Genomic DNA, 25,494 nt, shown 5'->3' on the forward strand with positions numbered 1-25,494 from the left:
ACACGCTTGGTATTCTCTCAACCAGCTTCAACAGGTGTGCCTCATTGAAAGTTCCTTTGTGAAATTTCTTTCCTTCTTAATACGTCTGAGCCAATCAGTTGTTGTGACGAGGTGGGGGTGGGTGGGGGGGGTATACAGACCAAGTCCATATTATGGCAAGAACAGCTCAAATAAGCAAAGACAAACGACAGTCCATCACTACTTTAAGACATGAAGGTCAGTCAATTCGGGAAAATTTCTTCAAGTGCAGTCGCAAAAACCATCAAGCACTATGATGAAACTGGCTCTCATGAGGACCACCACAGGAATGGAAGACCCAGAGTTACCATTGCTGCAGAGAATAAGTTCATTAGAGTTTCCAGCCTCAGAAATTGCAGCCAAAATAAATGCTTCAGAGTTCAAGTAACAGACATCTCAACATCAACTGTTCAGAGGAGACTGTGAATCAGGCCTTCAGAATTTCTGCAAAGAACCCACTACTAAAGGACACCAATAAGAAGAGACTTGCTTGTGCCAAGAAACATGAACAATGGACATTAGACCGGTACAAATGTGTCCTTTGGTCTGGAGTTTTTGGTTCCAAACGCTGTGTATTTTTGAGACGTGATGTTGGTGAATGGATGATCTATGCATGTGTATTTCTCACCGTAAAGCATAGAGGAGGTGTTATGGTGTGGCGGTGCTTTGCTGGTGACACTGATTTATTTAGAATTCAAGACGCACTTAACCAGCATGGCTACCACAACATTCTGCTGCAAAACGCCATCCCATCTCGTTTGGGCTTACACGGAACCCAAACCACTAAGCGTGTGCCATCGTGCATAAATGTATTTTGTCCCCCTACAACAAACACGATCACGACACGCAGGTTAAAATATCAAAACAAACTCTGAAGTAATGACATTAATTTGGGGACAGGTCGAAAAGCATTAAACATGTATGGCAATTTAGCTAGTTAGCTTGCGCTTGCTAGCTAATTTGTCCTATTTAGCTAGCTTGCTGTTGCTAGCTAATTTGTCCTGGGATATAAACATTGAGTTGTTATTTTACCTGAAATGCACAAGGTCCTCTACTCTGACAATTAATCCACACATAAAACAGCCAACTGAATCATTTCTAGTCATCTCTCCTCCTTCCAGGCTTTTTCATCTGTGAACTTATATGGTGATCGCATCTAAACTTTCATAGTATTACCACGACGACCGGCAAAACAGTCTTTCAATCACCCACGTGGGTATAACCAATGAGGAGATGGCATGTGGGTACCTGCTTCTATAAACCAATGAGAAGATGGGAGAGGCAGGACTTTCAGCGCGATCTATGTCAGAAATAGAAAGGAGTTCTATTTTAGCCCCCGGCATCGCAGACGCTCGTTGGCGTGCACGCAATAATTGAATAACATGGATTTCTAATTTTATTTTGCGACACTCGCGCATGCGACGTGTCCGGTCTGGTCAGCATGTGAGTCTAACTATCATTTGTTTTCCAACAGGACAATGGCCCAACACACCACCAGGCTGTGTAAGGGCTTTTGACCAAGAAGGAGAGTGATGGAGTGCTGCATCAGATGACCTGGCCTCCACAATCCCCTGACCTCAACCCAATTGAGATGGTTTGGGATGAGTCGGACCGCAGAGTGAAGGAAAAGCAGCCAACAAGTGCTTAGCATATGTGGGAACTCCTTCAAGACTGTTGGAAAAGCATTCCAGGTGAAGCTGGTTGAGAGAATGCCAAGAGTGTGCAAAGCTGTCATCAAGGCAAAGGGTGGCTAATTGAAGAATCTCAAATATAAAATACATTTAGATTTGTTTAACACTTTGGTTACTACATGATTCCATATGTGCCATTTCATAGTTGTGATGGCTTCACTATTAGTAGTGTATACAGAAAGTAATTTGTAGAAACACCTATTTTCTTACTTCTCAAGGGCCTGGTCATCTCGTAGACGATTGCGTGAGTTCTTGATGAGAGCGTTGATTCTCAGCACCAGATTCTTCAGCTCCTCGTCAGAGTAGAGCCCTGGGAAGGTCCCGTCTGCCATCACCACTATCAGTTCATCTCTGGCAGCTTGACTGGTCTCCTCGTGGACAAGTATCACCACATTGCCACCGTGCACGCCTGCCTGGCCACCTGCCTCCCGCAGCATCTCACGCAACTGACTCTCATTCCCAGGATGCACCTCTATCAACTGATAGCCAGTGAGATAGGCAGCTAAACGCACTGTGGTCTTTCGGCCTGTGCCTCTCACAGCCCCAAACAGAGCCCCATGCCCGCCAGGTATGAGCAGAGCCCTGAGGACGTGCACCAGCTGACATACCCTCTGCCTGTGCACAGTGTAACTAGAGGTGCTCCTGTAGTTATCATCAAACTCCTCTTCTTCCTCCTCCTCTTTGCTTTTGACTGTGAAAGCCAGCTGCTGAACTAGTAACCCCAGGTCTCTTTCCAGGTAGGCAGAGTTGCGTTTGAAATTGTGCTGCTGAGACATGGAAGGGAGCGGCTCCAATAGCTCTACACTAAAGACAACATGTTGAATAGTAGTCTCCATGTCCTGCAGGAGTTGTAAAGGCACAAGGGGCCTGGCTGGGCTGGGCTCAGTCTGTGGGGTCTGTTCACACAGCTTATGGCTCCTCTTCCAGTCTGACTGATTGACTGGTTTAGGTCCTTTTGGAGGAGAGGGATCCAGTGCTTGATGTGAGCTTGATATGAGCTGTGTCGGTTGAAAAAGAGAGACATCTTTCTTGAGGGGTTTCTTCACATGCTTTTTCTTGTCATTTTCTTGTTTTTGGGGGTAGATCTCACCAAATAAATCATCCTCACTACTGCCCCATGAGCTGGAGTCTGAGCTGCTCACCCTGTCAGAAAACTCTGCTTGCTCCTCCTGTTCTGTGTGTGTTTCAGCCTTAATAGGTAATGGGGACTTGGCAGGCTGATTTGGAGTGGATGGTCGCTGATGGCTTGACTTCTGGTAGTCTGTTGGTGTAGGAGGGGGTATATGTGTGCTAGGCCTAGTTGATGCAGCACATGGGGTGTCCTCTGCTCTTGCAGTCTGGGGTTTAACTGTCATCCTGCTGCTGTAGTGTCTCTCTGACACCTTGGCCATCAGTGACACCAACGCTTGGCCCTCATCCTCTGAGCACAGCCGGTCTCCAAATGTGCGCAGACACTCATGCATCCACAGACGAGCTATGTTGAGCATGTTGGCTGCAGGGCCCAGTGTGGCTGGAGCAAAGCAAGGAAGGGCAGAGGAAGAGTGAAGAACCCTGAGGCTAATCTTCTTCTGGAGTGATTGTCTGTTAGAATTGCGCGGTGCCCATAAGCATATGCCATGAAACACCTTCTGCAGGTCATGCATGGAGAAGAGGAAGTGTGGCCTGTGGACGTTGGGTTGGAACTGCTCACACACGGCATAATACAGGTCTAAGGTTGCAGTGATGATACATCGTGCCATATCCATGTACCTGGGCATGCATGGGAACTCTTTGAGCCAGTTCTGTAGCTGTGGAGAGTGGATGGAGAATAAAACATCTACAGACAAGCTGGGCAGCACCAAGATGGAGAAGTGACGGGAGAGGCGGGAGGAGATCCGATTGCAATCTGACTGGTTGCCCACTCCTGATGTGCGGCAGGTACCCAAGTAGCTGATAGCTCCGGAACTAAACAGCTTGAAATGATAACCATCTGAAGTTAGAACGCCGCCTCGAGAAATGCACTGCCGCAGTGTTTCCAGAGCCATGGACGTCTTTCCAAAAGCATCTACAGTAAAGAGAAGAGCAGAATTTGGGTTACCATTAGATTTATCTTTGATAATGAAAAATATCCACAAAAACAAATCTTTAAAAATCCTAAAAAAAATATGGGCCCCGGGTGAAAAGTAGCAAAGGTAGAGCACGGTATAGGGTGTAGGATTCCATTTGGGATACAAACTAGATTTATCTTTAAATTCAATTAATTTAGAAAAATATTCACAAATTAAAATAAAAAAACCTCATTCACAAACGCAGGGTTCCTACTAACTCACCACAGGGAGCTTCATGGAGGTCATCCACAAACAGGAGCAGTCCAGGCTGTTTGATCATAGTACCCATGGTTCCTAGCCGGGTCTTCTGGCAGCCCATGCTCTCCAGCACGTTGCGCAGGTCAGTGGATCTCAGGCGTGGGCTGGCAGGCAGGCGGATGTGTGCCCTGTCCTGACTTAATAGAGAATGACACAGCATGGTCTTCCCTGAGCCTGCCTCTCCCACCAGCATCGCTGGCTGTTTGGCCTCCAACATCAGGTCCAGCAGGTAGGCATATTTCTCATACTGAGTGAATAAGGACAGCATGGATGTATGTGAAAATAGACAGTATGATATGAATACAATCAGGGAATGGAACCGGTTAAGGGAATAGAACCAACAACTGGAAAATAATGACATTTTTCGAGGAACAGAATCAAAACCGGGAACGAAAGTGATCTATACTGTTCTGGAACAGAAGCGTTATTTTAAAAGCATGGGAACCGGTTAATTACGTTATTTTACGTTCCAGGGATTTTTTTCCCATTCACACAAAAAAACACAAAGTGCAAAGCCTTCACTCTTATTCCAGTGTCTGCCTGCCTGCCAGATTAAAATTTTAGCCACTGTGTGTACGTGTAGGCTATCTGCCCCTCCCCTTCCGAAGTGTAGTCTACTAGCCTACTACTGACATTACAAGCTTGATACAGAAATTAGGATGAGAGATTTTTAATTAGAGAAGAATGGATTAACTTTTTCAATGCTATTAAAGGACGCTATAGTTATCAAGTTTCACATTGGATTTATTAACTACAAAAAGGTAAGATGTGTTATTATTTAAATTATGGTGGTGCTCTGCTCACACAAGCTTGTTAGCTAGCTAGCTAGTTTTGGTCCAACGTTAAACCAACTCTCTGAAGTTCAAAGACATTAAAAGTTCCTTCATAGAAGCTGGTCCTCCGTAGGCATAATTCTGTGGGCCTAATTCAGATAATGCATGTTATAGCAACGAGATGCCCAGAGCGTTCAAAGCAAGCAGCTTCCTCCACCCTCTCTTGCTTTCTCCTCACCGGCAAAATTTAAATTGCATCTCGCGCCCTATACTTGTCTAATGAATGCATGCAAATAGCTACAGCTTTTGCCCACACCATTGCAAGCTGTTCTATCCGATGTGATTGGTGAAGTCATTTAATGTTGAGTTAAATGTAAAAAAAAAATATTTCTGTGGTTTAAGGTTTAAAAAGGAACAGAAAGAAAGTGAAACATAATGAGAAAAAAATGCTTCTGTTCAGAACGAAACAATTACAAAATAATTTTGGTTCCAACCTCTAGATACAATAAAATCAGTAAAACCACACATTTTGACAGTTGGAAGATTGGGGGGCTAACCTGGGGGACAGTTGTGTAGACCATCTGTGGGCTCTTGCTCCTGGAACAGTTGATGGGGTTGCTAGTGTCTCCCATCATCCCCTCACTCAGGTTAAAAAAGTGTTCAAAGACCGTCCCCTCAGAGGGAACCTCCACTCTGTACCGGCTCTCAAATAGCGCCTCACGAGCTAGCAGGTCAAACTGGGGCCAGTGTCTGAAATATAGAAATCATATTTTGTATTATCAAGTCCTGTACAGTTGTGAGATTATAAGACTTGACTGAAAATAAAACAGAATAACAGTGTCTGACCTGGGATGCAGGTGTCCGCCAAAGCCCCAGATATAAGCCACTAGAAAGAGGTTCCTGGCTTGAATCTCTTGCTGAGTTGAAGGGATCAGGGCATCTGTGCATGTCGGGTGAGCTCCAACTGGGTTCATTTCTTACAGCATTAGGAGAGAGGCAACTAGCTGTTAATATGTGACAAAATTCAACTAAGAAATCATAATATGAACATGCACTGTACAGTTTATAGTTATTTGTACTCAGATCATTTATATTCATGAACATAGTATGCTGCTATTTACAACACCTCTTTTGTCTGTCATCCTTGGTGTAGCTTTTAACCCCCGTCCTTTCCCAAACTGCTCCAGGAGGGCATGTAGAATCCTAATGAATGAATTCACTTCTTGCAGTCCATAAGTGATGCCTTTACTGAATTTACTGGATCCATCTCCCTCGCTGTGCATGACAGGTGTGAGTGCCTTGTGCCTAATGAAAGTGAGTGTGCTGGAGAAAAGGTCCTCAGCCAAACGGTTCCACATCTTCAGGGTCCCCTGATCCAGACTGTGCTCTCTGTAGAGAGCATCCATTTCGACCTTCCACACAGCCTTCCACAGGTCCTTCCCAGAGAGATACACCAGGTTGCAGCGGGTCACTGCAGAAGGGGCTGCATCTCCCAGGTCTGTGACCTCTGCCAATAGTTTCAGCTCCTTGTGGGATGGCCGAACCTTCTCTCCTGAGGAGAGGCACAGGAAGGGATCCTCAGGATTGCAGAGGGTGCTGAAGGAGTCCAACCAACCAGGCTGCCCCAACGGCTCTCCATCCATCACCAGCCACTTCCCCTTCCTCGTCTGACCCCCCGTCTTCTTCTTTTTAGAGGTGGTGGTGGCTGACAAGTCATGCTGCTCTGAGCCTCTCAGTACTTTTGTGAAAGCACCATCCCACCAGGACCCCTGCTGTTCATAGCAGCCCCCAAAGAGCTCCTCGTGGGACAAAGCATTGGGGAATAAGACCACGGTGTCAACAGAGCTCCAGTTTGAAGTAGAGGACTGGTAATCAGTTTCCATACCATCTCCTTCACAGGTGAGATCCTCATCAAATTCGGCCTCCTCTGCCCTAGCTGCCAGTCTACGCAGTGCTCCGGCCAGGGCACGGTAGCAGGTTGTCTTTCCACTCCCAGCAGGGCCAACCAGAAGAACTGCTCTGGAGAGCTTCATAGCCTGATAGAGGGTGAGTGCATTGCGCAGCACTTTGGTATCAGCATGGAACCCCGTTTGTTGCAGCTCCTCTGTAACTGCTGTCTTCAGGATGTTCTGTTCCCCTTCCTCCTCAATGTACTGTTGGAGAATAGGGTGGGAGCGCGCCACTGGAAAGATCTCTTCAAATATGGTGCGGAACTGTGAGGCTTTCTTCTGCTCAAAGATAGCCGATAGTAGGATTGACAAAACACTGTTGACAACAGCCTGCTCCTCCAACACAGCTTGCATGAGGGCAGCAGACTGGTTGGCACTCTTGTAGTGGGTAGACTGGGGACATTTGTCTCCTCCATCTATCTCAGGGGGGTTGAGGATCCCATTCAGAGGAAGCCTAGGAGCGTCAGGTTCCTCCCTCAACACTTTCTCCATATGCACATCCAGCCGGCTGTTGCTGCGGAGATGTGTCCCAGAGGCAGCAATGACGTTTCTGAGAAGAACCATCCAGGATGTCTGCTCACCACTGACAGAATCAGGGAGACAGAGGGAGTCTTTGGCCAGGCTAAAAAGGGAGATTAGCCTTCGACTTATAGACACAGCATCTGAGAAGCCCAGGGAGACTAGCATGACCTCTGTGATGATCCTGTAGTCAGGGTGGGCCAACGAAATTGGCCTGGTCGCCACTCGCAGATTCTCTGGGACCTCTGTTGTGTATCCTCGTGATGAAATGATTACACAGCCATAGCTCAGTTTGGCAAATATGTTTTCCCCAGAAAAAGACATCTGGCACTCAAGCTCATTAGACTTCCTGCACTCTTTCCAAATGTCGCCATGGCTGTCTCTTGGTGAAACTGTACCATCTCCGTTTGGGTTGGAGAAACTGGATAAAGTCTTGGTATGGGTCTCAAAGCCTTTCTGCTGAGTATTTCTCTGCAGGATGGACAGGGATTGGTGAATGTCTGAAAGATGCTGCCCTAGTTGGGAAAGCACTCCCTGGGTCATCAGGTCTACACAGTCCAGGACCAGCCAGGCCCCGGTCTGAAGGGCACCAAACAGCATCTGCTGGACGACAGAGGGACTCGTATTGACACAACACTGTAAGGAGATGACCTGACGTCCCAGTGCTCTTCCTAACTGAACCACAGTCTTCCTCTTTCCAGACATGCAAGGTCCACTTACAAAGCCACACCTGTAGCTGGTCAGAGCCAAGAGGATACCCAGTATTGCTCTATCTGTGGAGGGGGTGTTTACTAATATCCAGTGCTCTGGGCCAAGGTATTCGTAACCATAGGGCAGCTGGGTGCCCAAGATTTCAACATAGCACAAATCATGGTGTCCCTCTTGTGTTGTTGACTCATTCTGAGTGTCTGTAATCAGATGGTACTTCATCAAACTCTGCCACTCAAAAGATGACTCGAGGTCACACTTTACCTCCATGAGCCTAGATAACTGTTGCGAGTGGTTCATGGTGAGTAACACCAGAGCATGCAGCACTGTCACCATGCGCTGGGTGGTCATTGATTTGTCAATATCACCCGTGATGCCGTCTTGTATGGCTTGGCACAAGCTCTGGAGTTTGGAAGCATTTTGTGCCTTGATGCGGGGCCACTTGACCAGAGCTGATGCCTTGTAAGCCGTCCGAACTTCACTGCACCATAAAGCCTCTTCAGCCACTAACAGGCATTGCAGTGGGTAGTCAGAGAGTATACTCCACATAGAAGGCAAATCGTTCACTCCTTTTGCTTCTTTACCCTCTTCCTTTCTGAGGGAGCTTGATGGGCTGGTGTAGCGAAACGGGTCATGTGACAGGGAGTCCCCAACTTTCTTCTCCCATTCCGGGTCCGGTTCCAACAGCTCGAACTGTTGTCGTGCCACAGCACACTGCTTCATGAGCTGCTTCATGGCCTGTTGAAGCTGCAGCTCCAGGAGACATAGCCACATCAGGGGGTTGAGGTTTGGCTCCAGGGGGCAGAGGAAGGGCACGTGCTCCCTGACACTACCATACACCCCTCGTACACACATCTGGGTGTCAGAGAGATCTAAGCCACTGCTCAGATCTGTCACATCAGAGGGCATGTCAGTTTTGCTGTCCACCTCCAGCCAGCGCACCCCTCGGAAACACTTACGCACCAGAGGGAGCAGAGCGGAGGGCGTGGGGTGCAGAGAGAGGAGTTTGATCACCTCCCCATCGCTCAGGAAGCAGAGGCGAGGGAAATCCCTGCGGGGGGAGCCCAGGAGGTACAGCAGCTGGTTAGAGATACCCTCCATGGTGGACAGACCCTCTATGAGGAGAACACGGAGGCTGTGTCCATGGAAGCAGCAAGTCAACTCTGTTGTCTTCCTGAGCCGCACTATGTTCAGCACGTGGGGGTCCCTTAGTGTAGTTTGGATAATCTCCTTGAAAGTCTTATCCACAGGAAGGAACCTGTTCAACTGTGGTCAAAGACCAAGACAACATTATCATTTAGTTATCCTGCATCACCCTCCAAAACAATCTATAATTGTGGCAGTTGTGGCAGAGGCATAAGAGACCCTGAACTCACCAGTTCTGCCTTCTGAACACTGACCGTTGTCTCGTAGAACATTTTGCTAAGGAAGACCCACTTCTGCTGGTACCTTTCAAAGAAATCAAGCAGTTCCTCTACATATTGCAAGTAGAGGAAAATATGGAAGTAAATCACAGTTGATAAAAAGTAGTATAAAGACGTCACAATAGGAGGACATTGTTAAACAGTATGGTCTTGAAAACAGTCATATTTATGTAAAGAAAGATCTATCTTCCCAAGCTTTTTGATTACTAGGGGTCTGGTCAAAAGTAGTGCACTTTGACATTTTGGGGGTGTAGCCTAGTTTACATTACCCAGTTCTTGCAACAGCTGCACCCAGTGTTCCACCTCCAGCCTGAACTCAGCAACGTGAGGAGAGAGCAGCATGTTGGACAGAGTCATTACACTGTCCTGTGTCTGAGCCAGGAGTGTCTCCAGACCTACAGTAAGAAATCAATACGTGTTTACGTGTTGCTGTGCATTTTGTTGCAAACCTTACTTTGCTAACTGACAACTTTATGTTTTTTTCTTTTTAATTACCGTTTATATTTTTAGTTTTTCCCTCACTCAACTTCTTTTCATTCAACTTTTTCACTCCGGACGCTTTATCTGGACATGGTTCGTCAGGACCTCCAACAGCCGAAGCTAAGTAGTAACATTAACATGATGCCTTCTAATTGCAGTCGCTGTACTCATAATATACAGGAGAACGATCACCTTACGGCGAGGATAGCTGTGCTGCAGGCCCAGCTTCAGACGCAATCGTTAGGCAAGGGTAATTTCAGTGTAGGACAGGATGAAACAGCGTCTGTGCCAGTAAGTACAGATAGTAACGTTAATATAAATCCCCTCGCACGGTCCCCGCAGCCGGACAACTTTCTCATGGCTTCTGGAGGGAAATGCTGTAGGAATGCTCAACCGGTGTCGCTCATTCAGCCGACAGAAACTTTCAAAAGGTTTTCCCCATTAAGCAGCGAGTTGGAGTCTGAGGCTGAGCCTTCTCTTGTCTCTACTCCTCCCGTTACGGGGTCTTCTCGTCTCTACTCCTCCTGTTACGGGGTCTGAGACGCCGAAGCTTCCCACCATTAGCTCTGACAAATTGAAAACCCTAGTCATTGGCGACTCCATTACCCGCAGTATTAGACTTAAAAAGAATCATCCAGCGATCATACACTGTTTACCAGGGGGCAGGGCTACCGACGTTAAGTTAATCTGAAGATGGTGCTGGCTAAAGCTAAAACTGGCGAGTGTAGAGAGTATAGAGATATTGTTATCCACGTCGGCACCAACGATGTTAGGATGAAACAGTCAGAGGTGACCAAGCGCAACATAGCTTCAGCGTGTTAATCAGCTAGAAAGATGTCGGCATTGAATAATTGTCTCTGGCCCCCTCCCAGTTAGGGGGAGTGATGAGCTCTACAGCAGAGTCTCACAACTCAATCGCTAGTTGAAAACTGTTTTCTACCCCTCCCAAAAGATAGAATTTGTAGATAATTGGCCCTCTTTCTGGGACTCACCCACAAACAGGACCAAGCCTGGCCTGCTGAGGAGTGACGGACTCCATCATAGCTGGAGGGGTGCTCTTATCTTATCTACCAACATAGACAGGGCTCTAACTCCTCTTGCTCCACAATGAAATAGGGTGCAGGCCAGGCAGCAGGCTGTTAGCCAGCCTGCCAGCTTAGTGGAGTCTGCCACTAGCACAGTCAGTGTAGTCAGCTCAGCTATCCCCATTGAGACCGTGTCTGTGCCCTGACCTAGTTTGGGCAAAACTAAACATGGCGGTGTTTGCCTTAGCAATCTCACTAGGACAAAGACCTATTCCATTCCTGCCATTATTGAAAGAGATCGTGATACCTCACATCTCAAAATAGGGCTACTTAATGTTACTTCAAAGGCAGTTATAGTCCAATGAACTAATCACTGATCATAATCTTGATGTGATTGGCCTGACTGAAACATGGCTTAAGCCTGATGAATTTACTGTGTTAAATGAGGCCTCACCTCCTGGTTACACTAGTGACCATATCCCCCGTGAATCCCGCAAAGGCGTTGCTAACCTGTGTTGCTAACATTTACGATAGCAAATTTCAATTTACAAAAAAAAAAAAATACGTTTTCGTCTTTTGAGCTTCTAGTCATGAAATCTATGCAGCCTACTCAATCACTTTTTATAGCTACTGTTTACAGGCCTCCTGGGCCATATACAGCGTTCCTCACTGAGTTCGCTGCATTCCTATAGGACCTTGTAGTCATAGCAGATAGCATTCTAATTCTTGGTGATTTTAATATTCACATGGAAAAGTCCACAGACCCACTCAAAGGCTTTCGGAGCCATCATCGACTCAGTGGGTTTTGTCCAACATGTCTCTGGACCTACTCATTGTCACAGTCATACTCTGGACCTAGTTTTGTCCCATGGAATAAATGTTGTGGATCTTAATGTTTTTCCTCATAATCCTGGACTATCGGACCACCATTTTATTACGTTTGCAATCGCAACAAATAATCTGCTCAGGAGGAGCATCAAAAGGCGTGCTATAAATTCTCAGACAACACAAAGATTCCTTGATGCCCTTCCAGACTCCCTCTGCATAACAAGGACGTCAGAGGACAAAAATCAGTTAATCACCTAACTGAGGAACTCAATTTAACCTTGCGCAATACCCTAGATGCAGTTGCACCCCTAAAAACAAAAATTATTTGTCATGAGAAACTAGCTCCATGGTATACAGAAAATACCTGAGCTCTGAAGCAAGCTTCCAGACAATTGGAACGGAAATGGCGCCACACCAAACTGGACATCTTCCGACTAGCTTGAAAAGACCATACAGTGCAGTATCGAAGAGCCCTCACTGCTGCTCGATCATCCTATTTTTCCAACTTAATTGAGGAAAATAAGAACAATTCGAAATGTATTTTTGATACTGTCGCAAAGCTAACTAAAAAGCAGCATTCCCCAAGTGAGGATGGTTTTCACTTCAGCAGTGATAAATTCATGAACTTCTTTGAGGAAAAGATCATGAGTATTAGAAAGCAAATTACGGACTCCTCTTTAAATCTACGTATTCCTTCAAAGCTCAGTTGTCCTGAGTCTGCACAACTCTGCCAGGACCTAGGATCAAGAGAGACGCTCAAGTGTTTTAGTACTATATCTCTTGACACAATGATGAAAATAATCATGGCCTCTAAACCGTCAAGCTGCATACTGGACCCTATTCCAACTAAACTACTGAAAGAGCTGCTTCCTGTGCTTGGCCCTCCTATGTTGAACATAATAAACGGCTCCACCGGATGTGTACCAAACTCACTAAAAGTGGCAGTAATAAAACCTCTCTTGAAAAAGCTAAACCTTGACCCAGAAAATATTAAAAACTATTGGCCTAAATCGAATCTTCCATTTCTCTCAAAATGTTTTGAAAAAGCTGTTGCGCAGCAACTCACTGCCTTCCTGAAGACAAACAATGTATACGAAATGCTTCAGTCTGGTTTTAGACCCCATCATAGCAATGAGACTGCACTTGTGAAGGTGGTAAATGACCTTTTAATGGCGTCAGACCAAGGCTCTGCCTAGGCTCTGTCCTCGTGCTCCTAGACCTTAGTGCTGCTTTTGATACCATCGATCACCACATTCTTTTGGAGAGATTGAAAACCCAAATTGGTCTACAAGGACAAGTTCTGGCCTGGTTTAGATCTTATCTGTCGGAAAGATATCAGTTTGTCTCTGTGAATGGTTTGTCCTCTGACAAATCAACTGTAAATTTCAGTGTTCATCAAGGCTGCGTTTTAGGACCACTATTGTTTTCACTATATATTTTACCTCTTGGGGATGTCATTCAAAAACATAATGTTAACTTTCACTGCTATGCGGATGACACACAGCTGTTTATTTCAATGAAACATGGTGAAGCCCCAAAATTGCCCTCGCTAGAAGCCCCTGTTTCAGACATAAGGAAGTGGATGGCTGCAAACTTTCTACTTTTAAACTCGGACAAAACAGAGATGCTTGTTTTAGGTCCCAAGAAACAAAGAGATCTTCTGTTGAATCTGACAATTAATCTTAATGGTTGTACAGTCGTCTCAAATAAAACTGTGAAGGACCTTGGCGTTACTCTGGACCCTGATCTCTCTTTTGACGAATATATCAAGACTGTTTTAAGGACAGCTTTTTTCCATCTACGTAACATTGCAAAAATCAGAAACTTTGTCCAAAAATGCTGCATAAAAATGTATCCATGCTTTTGTTACTTCTAGGTTAGACTACTGCAATGCTTTACTTTCCGGCTACCCGGATAAAGCACTAAATAAACTTCAGTTAGTGCTAAATACGGCTGCTAGAATCCTGACTAGAACCAAAAAATGTGATCATATTACTCCAGTGCTAACCTCCCTACACTGACTTCCTGTTAAGGCAAAGGGCTGATTTCAAGGTTTTACTGCTAACCTACAAAGCATTACATGGGCTTGCTCCTACCTATCTTTCTGATTTGGTCCTGCCGTACATACCTACACGTAACGTACGCTACCGTCACAAGATGCAGGCCTCCTAATTGTCTCTAGAATTTCTAAGCAAACAGCCGGAGGCAAGGCTTTCTCCGATAGAGCTCCATTTTTATGGAATGGTCTGCCTACCCATGTGAGAGACGCAGACTTGGTCTGAACCTTTAAGTCTTTGCTGAAGACTCATCTCTTCAGTGGGTCATATGATTGAGTGTAGTCTGGCCCAGCAGTGTGAAGGTGAACAGAAAGGCTCCCCTCTCTCTACTTGGATTCTCTGCCTCTAACCCTATTACAGGGGCTGAGTCACTGGCTTACTGGTGCTCTTTCATGCCGTCCCTAGGAGGGGTGCATCACTTGAGTGGGTTGAGTCACTGACGTGATCTTCCTGACTGGGTTGGCGCCCCCCCTTGGGTTCAGCCGTGGCGGAGATCTTTGTGGGCTATACTCGGCCTTGTCTCAGGATGGTAAGTTGGTGGTTGAAGATATCCCTCTAGTGGTGTGGGGGCTGTGCTTTGGCAAAGTGGGTGGGGTTATATCCTTCCTGTTTGGCCCTGTCTGGGGGTATCATCGGATGGGGCCACAGTGTCTCCTGACCCCTCCTGTCTCAGCCTCCAGTATTTATGTTGCAGTAGTATATGTGTTAGGGGGCTAGGGTCAGTTTGTTATATCTGGAGTACTTCTCCTGTCTTATCTGGTGTCCAGTGTGAATTTAAGTATGCTCTCTCTCTCTTGGAGGACCTGAGCCCTAGGACCATGCCTCAGGACTACCTGGCATGATGACTCCTTGCTGTCCCCAGCCCACCTGGCCGTGCTGCTGCTCCAGTTTCAACTGTTCTGCCTGCGGCTATAGAACCCTGACCTGTTCACCGGATGTGCTACCTGTCCCAGACCTGCTGTTTTCAACTCTCTAGAGACAGCAGGAGCGGTAGAGATACTCTTAATGATTGGCTATGAAAAGCCAACTGACATTTACTCCTGAGGTGTTGACTTGCTGTACGCTCGACAACTACTGTGATTATTATTATTTGACCATGCTGGTCATTTATGAACATTTGAACATCTTGGCCATGTTCTGTTCCCACCTGGCACAGCCAGAAGAGGACTGGCCACTCCTCATAGCCTGGTTCCTCCCTAGGTTTCTTCCTAGGTTTTGGCCTTTCTAGGGAGTTTTTCCTAGCCACCGTGCTTCTACACCTGCATTGCTTGCTGTTTGGGGTTTTAGGCTGGGTTTCTGTACAGCACTACAGGCTATATAAATAAATTTGATTTGAATACAACTTTACTTACTACTTTTAACAGCAACAATGACAATATATCTGAACCAAAGGTGATTTAAATGAGAAAATATAATATAAAAAGGTGGTCTCAGAAATGTTACTTATTATTAACACAAAACAACACTCCTTTCTCCCCGTTCAATCTCACCAATGATGGTGAAGGTGCCACTGTCACGAGAGTGCTGTTTGGGTGTTTGGTAGTTTGAGACCAGGCCATTAGTGGGCTTCTTTCTCCGTGTGGCACCAAGCTGTGGTTTATCTTCCTGCCAAACAGTAACAATGAACTTGGCCAGTCGGAACAGTGCCCCCTCCCAGCGTCTCTGAAGCTTCCTGAAGGCCTGCTCCATGTCCGCCTCTGCCTTAGCCTCCTGGCAAATCTGACAAAGTCCCACAGAGAGAGTTAAGTTACCCTGAGTAAGACTGCATCCCAAATGGCACCCTATTCCCTATATAGTGCCCTTCTTTTGAATGTGCTAAATGGATTTTCTGTTTTTAACCTTGCTGATTTTATTCTGGTGCTCTCTCAGCTTCTTGGACATCAGGTCAGCTACAGTGAGGTTCCACTCTGGTGCATAAAGTAACCCCATACCTAGAAGAGGAGACAGAAGTATGGTATGTAAATCATGTTGTAAAGATGATTGCTTTTCATGATGATTGTGTCTCAAATAGCACCAGTTTTGACCAGAGCCTTTAGGCTGAATGTACACTAGAAGGTGTTCCACAGGGATGCTGACCCATGTTGACTCAGTGAGGCTTTTCAAATTCAGGAACTCTGCTGAGCTTCCAACTTACTCTTGAAAGTTACTCTTGAAAAGTTACTCTTGAAAGTACAATTTCGACATTGGGTAGTTTATCAGTAGTTTTCCTCTTGTCATGTCAGTCATTTCAGACCTTAGAGCTATTTATAACTTGCCAGCAATGTCCAGTTGATCAACTAGCCCATGTCTGGCAATGTTTAGCTCGATTATTTTGTCCATTGATTTTGTTGTAATGTTTGAGTCACTCAAATCACAACTGCAGGAAATGAGCTTTAAAACCTGCGGATGTCCCATGTGTCCCGAGGTGGGGATTTGTTACTACACCACACTACTGCAGAAGCACTGGTCTAACCTTTGAAGATGTTCCTCCAGTGTTTGTGTTTGAGTGTGGGGCTGCTGAGTTTGGCCAGCACAGGGAGCTGCTGGTTGAAACGCTCAAGGATCCCCAGGGTCTCCTGCAGCACAGCATCTCGGGATGGGATGGTCCTGGCCAGGGATACCGCCTGCTGCAGCCACTCATCCACCTTCTCCTGGGCTCTCAACACAACAAACTGACACCACACATTTATATTTTTACATTTTTGTCATTTAGCAGATGCTCTTATTCAGATCTAATTAGTCAGTTTATTTCCTACTAAACTTAGCTGAATGCACTAACACATATCACAATTCTTGCAAGTAGACTCACATTAACATCAAATTAACAGTAGGTGAAAATATTAGTCTTTCCCATTTCAGATTCAAATAAAATGTTATTGGTCACATACACGTGTTTAGCAGATGTTATTGTGGGTATAGAGAAATGCTTGTGTTTCTAGCTCCAACAGTGCAGAAATATCTATCAAGTAATATCTAACAATTTCACAACAATTACAAGCAAAACTAAAGTGAAGGAATGGAATTAACAATATATAAATATTTGGACGAACAATGTCAGAGTGGCATAGAGTAAGATACAGTAGATGCATATGAGATGAGCAATGCAAAATATGTAAACACTATTAAAGTGGCCAGTGATTGCAAGTCTGTTGTGGCAGACGGCAGGGAGAGGTGAGGGGGGGTAGTAACTGAGGAGAGATATCTTGCAGGTAGCTGGCTCCACCCCAAGCCTTATATGGACTTCCTGTCCCAACGAGGCAACACTGGGAATCGTTAAGCCAGGGATTGCTTGGGGATAAAGGAGGAAGCAGCCTGCACAAAAGGGCGGGAAGGCAGGCAAAAAAAAACCATACATTTTTTGTTTTTAAATACCCAGATTACATGACCAGCCATGTTGCCATGGAGATGCTATTGAGTGACACTGACCCTACAGAAGCCCTGAAAAGACATCTGTGTGGTATGGATATAGATGAAGTTGAATGAATGAGCAAGCTAGGTAGGTAGGTAGGATTAGGTGAGGTGCAGTACCCTTGTGGACTGTAGGTAGGCATTTCCCCCTCTTCCCCAGGTAAGAAAATTAAACACGATTTGTGACTGGTGCCTGTTTTGTTGTTGAACTGTGACATGCAGTGATCTTGCTACATATGGTGGAGAATGGAGTTCTAACTAAACAAACACAGAGGCACAATGGGCAATTGGTGAGACAAATGGTGGAGGAAAACCTAGCACCAGGCTGCTTGCTAGAAGTGTCAGCAGAAAATGAGCTGAACTCAGCCAGCTGACAGCTGCCCAAGCCAGTATAGCGGCAGGTGTAACAGTCTCTCGTCCCAAACCCAGTAGGTTTCTTCTGAAGCTGACAACTACCTACAGGAGGTGCAGGCCACAGTCCTCCGGGAGATGGAGGCTTAGGAGGCACTGAGAGGGGAGGTGTCCCTCCATCAGCAGAGATCTGTAGAGCAGAAGGTTGCTATGAGGGAGGATCTAGCCGAGAAGCAGGAGACCCTTTTAAAGAGCTGAAGGAGCAGCTTGTCCAGCAGCAGGAGGACAGCTCCCTACAGAAGGTCTTGCAGGAGGCCCAGGCTGCAGCCCGCCAGGAGGAGGTGGTAGATGCGATGAGAGGGGGGCTGACCTTCAATCAGCAGAGAGCTTCAGCGCTACGGCAGAGCCTGGAGGCTGCTCTGAGGGAGCAGGAGGAGAAGAGCAGAGAGAAGGCCACTCTGAAGATGGAGGCCCTCCAAGCAGCAAAAGATCTGCAGCTCGGCCCTCTGACAGAAGGCCACCGCCTTACAGGAGCAGCTAGCCAAGGGGGAGCAGGTGATCTCCCTTCAGAAGGAGGCGTGGCAGGAAGTACAATACCCAGATTACATGACCAGCCATGTTGCCATGGAGATGCTATTGAGTGACACTAACCTTACAGAAGCCCTGTCAAGACATCTGTGTGGTATGGATATAGAGGAAGTTGAATGTCCAGAAGATGATATGAACAGCCTAGTTACCATCACGCCTCGAGGGACTTGACATGATATTGACTGACTCTGACATGAACAAATCTCTGGCTGACTGTGTGTTGAGGAGGAAGTAGAATGTCCAGATGGAGACAGCCATGTTGCTTTTGCCAACACCCAGGAAAGTCTAGAAAATGTGACATTGTGTGACAGACTTTCAAGAACCTGACCAACTGTCTGTTACAGAGATCCAGGATTGTGATAATACATGAACTCAAGTCCTTGGGTGGTTGTTGTCCTTGATTATCTTTTTGGCCTTCCTGTGACATCGGGTGCTGTAGGTGTCCTGTAGGGCATGTAGTTTGCCCCCGGTGATACTTTGGACAGACCGTACCACCCTCTGGAGAGCCCTGCGGTTGCGAGCAGTGCAGTTGCCATTACCAGGCGGTGATACAGTCGGACAGGATGCTCTTAATTGTGCATCTGTAAAAGTTTGAGGGTTTAGTTGCCAAGCCAAATTTCTTCAGCCTCCTGAGGTTGAAGAGACGCTGTTTTGTGCCTTCTTCGCCACACAGTGTGGGGGACCATTTCAGTTTGTCAGTGATGTGTACGCAGAGGAACTTGAAGCTTCACACTTTCTCCACTGCGGTCCTGTCGATGTGGATAGGGAGGTGCTCCCTCTGCATAGGTATACATAGGTATTCTTCTTGTCCAGATGGGATAGGGCAGTGTGCAGTGCGATGGCAATTGCATCGTCTGTCGCTCTATTGGGGTGGTAAGAAAATTGAAGTGGGTCTACGGTGTTAGGTAAGATAGAGGTGATTTGATCCTTAACTAGTCTCTCAAAGCACTTCATGATGACAGAAGTGAGTGCTATGGGGCAATAGTCATTTAGTTTAGTTACCTTTGCTTTCTTGGGTACAGGAAAAATTGTGTCCATCTTGAAGCATGTGGGGACAGCAGACTGAGAAAGGGAGAGATTGAATATGTCCGTAAACACTCCAGCCAGCTGATCTGTGCATGCCTTGCATGGTTAACACTTAAATGTCTTACTCATGTCGGTCACGGAGAAGGAGAGCCCACAGTCCTTGGTAGCGGGCCATGTCGGTGGCACTGTGTTATCCTCAAAGCGGGTGAAGAAGGTGTTTAGCTTGTCCGAAAGAGAGACATCGTGTCTGCGACGTGGCTGGTTTTCCCTCTGTAGCCCGTGATTGTCTGTATACCCTGCAACATACATCTTGTGTCTAAGCTGTTGAATTGCAACTCCTTTGTCTCTATACTGATGTTTTGCCTGTTTGATTGCCTTACAAAAGGAAATAACTACACTGTTTGTATTCTGCAATATTCCCAGTCACCTTGCAATGGATAAATGCTGTGGTTCGTACTTTCAGTTTTGCGCAAATGCTATCATCAATCCACGGTTTCTGGTTAGGGTAGGTTTTAATATTAACAGTGGGTACAACATTTCCTATACACTTCCTGTTAAACTTAGTCACCGTATCAGTGTATTCGTCAATGTTATTCTCTTAGGCTACCCGGAACATATCCCAGTCCGCGTGATCAAAACAATCTTGAAGCGTGGATTCCGATTGGTCAGACCAGCATTGAATAGTCCTTAACATGAGTCCTTCCTGTTTGAGTTTCTGCCTATAGGATGGGAGGAGCAAAATGGAGTCGTGATCAGATTTGCCGAAGGGAGGGCCTTGTAGGCATCCCGGAAGTTGGAGTAGCAGTAGTCAAGTGTTTTAGTACTACAGTCAGTGTTGATAGCAAATTTGAGGAAAACGCTACCAAAGTTCTATGTTAAAATCCATGCTACAATTAAATGAGGCCCAAGGATATGTGGTTTCCAGTTTGCATAAAGTCCAGTGAAATTATTTGAGGGCCGTTGTGGTAATGGCTTGAGGAGGAATATACACGACTGTGACTATAACCGAAGAGAATTTTCTTGGGAGGTAATATGGTTGGCATTTGATTGAGGTATTCTAGGTTGGGTGAACAAAAAGACTTGAGTTCATGTATGTTATCACAATCACACCATGAGTAGTTAATCATGAAACACACCTCCGCCCTTCTTCCCGGAGAGATGGAGAGATATTTATTCCTGTCTGCGAGATGAACTGAGAACCCAACTGGTTGGAAGGACTCATAGACAGTATATCCCGAGAGAGCCATGTTTCCGTGAAACAGTATGTTACAATCCCTGATGTCTCTCTGGAAGGAAGTCTTCGCCCTGAGCTCGTCAACTTTATTATCCAGGGACTGAACATTAGCGAGTAATATACTCAGAAGCAGTGGGTGGTGTGCACGCCTCCTGAGTCGGACTATAAGTCCTCTCCGAATACCTCTTCTCCGCCAGCTGTGTTTGGATCAGCCTCTGGAATCAGTTCAATTGCCCTCGGGGGTACGAACAAAGGATACGATTCGGGAGAGTCGTATTCCTGGTCGTAATACTGGTGAGTTACCGCCACTCTGATATGCAAAAGCTATTCCCGGCTGTATGTAATAACAAATAACAAAAAAACAATACTGCAAAGTTGCCTAGGGTCTAGAAGCACAGCTGCCCTTTTCTATTTCAATAAGCATACTAGGTTCCTGCTATCACTTATTATTAGTATGTTGTTAATCAACCTAGAGGCTATTAGAATAGAGCAACCAGACAGACACCTTGCTGAAGAGCAGCAGCCTCCACTCTTGGATCTGGGAGGTGGATACAGTCATCAGCTCCCACAGTCCTTTGCGAGCTTCCATCTTCTGCTTGGCTGTGGTTACAAAAGTCAAATCCAGAGGGTTTCCTACAGAGGGAGCACAGATAAGAGAGTGAGGAAGGAGCGATGTAAACACAAGGCAGGCACCGTCCTTCAGTCCCCCTCTCATCTCACCTCTGAGACTTTTACTTGTCCTGCTGAGCTCTGTCAGGCGAGCAGAGACAGCATACACCTGTCTGCACATGATCTTGAGCTTGTTGAGCATCTGAGCAGCATTCTGAGTGGGGTCCAGATATGGTCCAGAGGTGGCTTTGGTCACCATCTCGTCCAGGTCGTGGGCCAGGGAGGAGAAGGTGATGTCCAGGGTGTCAGCCATGGAGGGAAGACGCTGGCACACTGTATCTGCTCCCTGCTTCAGGAGAGGAACAAAAATGTCCCACAGGTCCAGCATCTAAATACAGGGGGAGGGGTGGATAAACACACAACATTTGGAAATGCACTGCGATATCTATGTGAATAAAGCAATAAAAACAACAATATCTGTAGGTAGCTCTTCTTGTGATGACTCAAAATAGGTACAAGGAAATGATTCAGACATATCAAAAGCTATGTGTTTAAAACCTGTTCCTCCAATAACAGCTCATCTGGTGTCATCTGTCTGTAGTTGGTTCGAACAGTTTCCTGGAGAGAGTGTAGGTACTCTAGTTGATGTTGCATGTCATCAGACATTTTCGCACAGCGTTTCACCTGAGGGAAGAAATCCAATGGGGTCGATAAAATATACACTATTGATTAAAGGAAGAAAATAATTATTAGATGACTATGCACAGTAATAACTACAGAAAGGTGCATGTGTAGGCAATACCATGCTGGCATAGTGGGTGAAGTCGTTGAAATCTGTGGGTTCGACCCTAAGACCTTCCACAGCTCTCTTCAATTCTAATATCAAGTTCTCTGAGCGCAGCTTCAGCTCCTCATTCAACAGAGTCAACACATCCTCCTCTATGGAGTTCAACAGAGGCCCTGCGTGGAGAAACAAAACCACACATTCAGGATTCTTCCCAAATGGCACCCTATTCAGGGCACTACTTTGACTAGGGCCGATGTGCAGGGCCGCACAATCATAACAAAAGGTCCCCAGTCATACCAGTAAAATACTGTCACACACTCGTACGCACATCACACACATGCAGTAACTAAGTTGGCCCAAAGTCACACAGCACATGCAACCAAAAAACACCAGCACACCCACAAACAACCACACCCACATACCTATCTTCTCCTGGATGTGGGAGCAGGTGACGATGAGCAGCTTGTTGGAGGTAGTGAGAGAGGGGGGCACTGTGCGCACCCTGTCAGTCCAGAAGCGCACCTTCTGAATGTGCTCCTCGTAGCGTAAGGCAGGCATGCCCCTCATGGTCTCCAGAGAAGCTGGACTCCATTGGCTGGTAAACAGATGAATGTCAACCAACCAGGAGAGTCCCTCACACAGCTGCTGGATCTCAAGCCCAGCCTCCTGTGGGTCAAGGGAGAATCAACAAACAATCCATTATTCAGAAACCAAACATGATGAAAGGATAGTGAGTGCATCGTTGTAGAGCTTTTCAGGGATCCATTCAGAAGGATGGCAAAAAGTGTGAATGACCTGTGAGATCCTGGCTTGCTCTTTCTGGACCTCCTTAGCCCCAGCATTGAGGCTGAGCTGCCATTCCAGCTGTTTACTGGACAGGGGGTAGTACTGCCCTCTCAGCCTCTGGCCCTGGACCATCAGAGGGGTCAGCTTGGGCAGCACCAGCCTGGGAGCTGATAGAACACAATGAGGCTCCCGCTTGGAGGAGAAGCTGCTGACACCAGTCTGCTCACTGTCCTTCTCCCCAAAAGCTGAGAACCATGCACATACAAACACAGGCGATGAGCGTAAGAAAATATATATCTCTGCCTGTTTTTTGTTTTTGTGCTTCAACTTGTGTTTACCATGAATTAGACATTTTTCCTGGGTAAGCCCTGTTATGGGATGAACAACATATTTGATCAAATGATGGACTGTGGCACAACTGGGAAGATAAAATAATCTCCTGTCCTGTTCAGCATTACCTGTGATACAATTAGTTCCACTGGTACAGGCCAGGCTCAGGTCAGGGCTTAACTCCTGAGCAGCACTGGTGAGGGAGGTGCTGGCAGACACACTCTCCTTGGCATCAAGACAGTAACTACAAGTGTCAAATACCTACAAGAGCAAAACCACATTAGTATGTAAGACTCGCCGGGACACATAACTGGGAATTCTGTGCCGAGTTAATCACAACCTTGACCTAATTGAATGTCTGCATCCCAAATGGCACCCTATTCCCTATATAGTGCACCACTTTTGACCAGAGCCCATCCTTCAGTGTGCGGTTAATTGAATGATCTCACCTGAAGGGCAGAGTTTGCGACTGACAGCAGTGCCCCTCGCAGCACCTCCTGGAACAAGTGCATGGGTGGGAACAAAGTTGGCTGACCGTCTGCTCCGAATATCAGCTCTGCTTGGAACAGACTCCCCTGCTGTGGCTGCACTCTCTATCGAGAAACATGGAATCAATACCATTACCAGCAAAACTTTCATTAACATGATGATGCGAGTCCCAAATGTCACCATATTCCCCACATGATCCACTACTTGTACCATGGGCCCTAGTCAAAGGTAGTGCACTATATATGGAAAACGGTGCCATTTGGGATGCAACCATTGTGTTATTTCATGCTCTTCTTTCTCTTCACCTTCATGACGTTGTTGAGGAAAGAAGTGACCTCTCGGTGGGCGATTGTGACGATACCCTGCACGATCATATGATCGGCCAGGGTGGCCATATTTCCCAGCTGCTGCAGGACATACTCTGCCCGGCCCAGCTCCTTCCTCAGGTCCCTCAGATGAGCCAGCTGGAGGTACAGGGGCTGGCTGCGCTGGCTAAGCTGGGAGCGTTCAACACGTAACTGCAGCTCCTGGTGAGCCCCATAGCTGTCCTCCTGGACCTGGAAGAAGGTCTTTTATTAATCTATATGAGATGGAAATGTGTCTTCTGCTGTACCCAGATGGAAATGTGTCTTCTGCTGTACCCAACCCCTCTGATATCCACACACAAACACACTTTAGAGAGAGGGATGGAGGCCAACAGGCCAAGCTCTTGGCTGTGTCAGGCCTAGCAGTCCATTTGCGTAAGAATAGTAGTTACAAACCATGTTGAGGATGAGAGCACGATACTGCAAGAATATCTCAAGAAGCCTGCGGCACTCCTGGTTCTTTTTCATGAGGGCATTCTGGAAGTCCAGAAGGGTGTAGGTCTTGCATTCATCCTGTGGCAACCAATGAACCCCTTTCAGTTCTTCAATCAGTCTGAAAACAGCAAGAAAAAAGTATTTAACACGGTGTGCATTTCAACATAAATAAAAAAACTATTTCAATGTTAATCATGGACCAAAATGAACAATAAGGTCCCATGTGCATGTGACTGTAAAGTTGATGTACAACACTATTGTCTGCATCCCAAATGGCACCCTATTCCTATATAGTGCATTTATTTTGACCAGAGCCATGGGCTCTGCCATGGGCACTGGTCAAAAGTAGTGCACGAAATAGGGAATAGGATGTCATTTGGGATGCAACAATAATGTGATGCAGAATACCTGGAGAATTGAAAGAGAGCGTCTCTGAACTGGGGTACAGCCATGAGTAGCAGGCCCTGCAGTACTTCACCCTTCCTCTGCAGAGTGATCTTACACACGCTTCTATGCCACCTGTGACACGCAACAGCAACATAAAGTTGACAAAGAAAATAGTTTTAATGAAGGGAGAGAATTGCAACTCGCCAAAAAAGTGACATGATACAATAAATGTGGACAGTTAAGATGTGTTCCAAAGTCTGTCCCCTATGAGCCTTGGTCAAAAGTAGTGCACTGAAGGGAGGAAATAGGGTGCCATATGGAATGCAATCGTAGCCTACCTGATGAATGCCTTACGAAGTAAATAGTCCCTGAAAAATGGGATATCCTGCAAGGCTCTCCACAGTATGGCCTCCCGATGCCACTCTGCCAGAGAAAGGAGCCCAGCACTGCATCCATCCTGCACATGCAGCACAGAGGAGGGGGAGAAGATGAAGTGCTCAGTGCCTGCTCTATTGGGGGGGACCACACGAAGGTCATACGGTCTACAAAAAAAAAGAAAACACGTCCAATGAACAAATTGTATCTGCAAAATAGTGTGAATGCTACAGAAGACTGGCAAAGCCACTGTTATTACACTATGACCTTGGCTATGGTGTTCACTACCTGAATGGGCCATTGTTCACAGCTTGCAAGTGGAAAAACTGAAGCTTTCCCAGATGTCTTTTCTTTGCAAAGATTTCCACCACCTCTGTGCCAGTCAGAGGCTCTCTGTGCTTGGCATCTTTTCTGTCTTCTGTCTCCTTGTCTTGATCAGCCATCTTTACCTGGGACACGTCTCCATGATCTGTAAAGCTGAATCAACAATGGACACACTACTAAATGTGCTATCTGAATGTGCTTTTT

At 46.3% G+C, this 25,494-nt stretch overlaps 2 protein-coding genes across 2 annotated transcripts in view; both read right to left on the reverse strand.

Moving 5' to 3' along the window:
• Positions 1 to 25,494, reverse strand: part of LOC112266129 (dynein heavy chain domain-containing protein 1) — a 48,319-nt gene that overhangs the window by 22,230 nt on the left and 595 nt on the right. Inside the window, exons 2-23 of the mRNA XM_042294945.1 lie at positions 25,255 to 25,443; positions 24,930 to 25,133; positions 24,613 to 24,723; positions 24,166 to 24,322; positions 23,710 to 23,961; positions 23,365 to 23,508; positions 23,044 to 23,176; positions 22,595 to 22,830; positions 22,222 to 22,465; positions 21,815 to 21,972; positions 21,124 to 21,400; positions 20,909 to 21,036; positions 16,270 to 16,468; positions 15,657 to 15,748; positions 15,308 to 15,536; positions 9,697 to 9,822; positions 9,380 to 9,558; positions 5,954 to 9,269; positions 5,674 to 5,803; positions 5,385 to 5,577; positions 4,019 to 4,301; positions 1,920 to 3,753 (exon numbers count right to left, since the gene is read on the reverse strand). Coding sequence (XP_042150879.1) covers positions 1,920 to 3,753; positions 4,019 to 4,301; positions 5,385 to 5,577; positions 5,674 to 5,803; positions 5,954 to 9,269; positions 9,380 to 9,558; positions 9,697 to 9,822; positions 15,308 to 15,536; positions 15,657 to 15,748; positions 16,270 to 16,468; positions 20,909 to 21,036; positions 21,124 to 21,400; positions 21,815 to 21,972; positions 22,222 to 22,465; positions 22,595 to 22,830; positions 23,044 to 23,176; positions 23,365 to 23,508; positions 23,710 to 23,961; positions 24,166 to 24,322; positions 24,613 to 24,723; positions 24,930 to 25,133; positions 25,255 to 25,443 — 8,814 coding nt within the window. The remainder of the gene's footprint in view (positions 1 to 1,919; positions 3,754 to 4,018; positions 4,302 to 5,384; positions 5,578 to 5,673; positions 5,804 to 5,953; positions 9,270 to 9,379; positions 9,559 to 9,696; positions 9,823 to 15,307; positions 15,537 to 15,656; positions 15,749 to 16,269; positions 16,469 to 20,908; positions 21,037 to 21,123; positions 21,401 to 21,814; positions 21,973 to 22,221; positions 22,466 to 22,594; positions 22,831 to 23,043; positions 23,177 to 23,364; positions 23,509 to 23,709; positions 23,962 to 24,165; positions 24,323 to 24,612; positions 24,724 to 24,929; positions 25,134 to 25,254; positions 25,444 to 25,494) is intronic.
• On the reverse strand, positions 9,553 to 21,032 carry LOC121839102 (dynein heavy chain domain-containing protein 1-like). Its single transcript, XM_042296186.1, has 5 exons — positions 20,909 to 21,032; positions 16,270 to 16,468; positions 15,657 to 15,748; positions 15,308 to 15,536; positions 9,553 to 9,822 (listed from the first exon to the last, which is right to left on the reverse strand). Exons 1-5 carry the CDS (start codon positions 20,990 to 20,992, stop codon positions 9,683 to 9,685), a joined length of 744 nt encoding a protein of 247 aa, XP_042152120.1. The 5' UTR covers positions 20,993 to 21,032; the 3' UTR covers positions 9,553 to 9,682.

The sequence above is a fragment of the Oncorhynchus tshawytscha genome, linkage group LG13, assembly GCF_018296145.1.
Source record: "Oncorhynchus tshawytscha isolate Ot180627B linkage group LG13, Otsh_v2.0, whole genome shotgun sequence".
NCBI classification, from domain to species: domain Eukaryota; kingdom Metazoa; phylum Chordata; class Actinopteri; order Salmoniformes; family Salmonidae; genus Oncorhynchus; species Oncorhynchus tshawytscha.

Coding starts and splice junctions, on each gene's coding strand:
- LOC121839102 (XM_042296186.1), bottom strand. CDS start 20,992: ATGGAAGCTCGCAAAGGACTGTGGGAGCTGATGACTGTATCCACCTCC. Junction 16,469..20,908: donor GGCTGCTGCTCTTCAGCAAG/GTGTCTGTCTGG, acceptor GTGTGGTGTCAG/TTTGTTGTGTTGAGAGCCCA. Junction 15,749..16,269: donor CTGGAGGAACATCTTCAAAG/GTTAGACCAGTG, acceptor CTCCTCTTCTAG/GTATGGGGTTACTTTATGCA.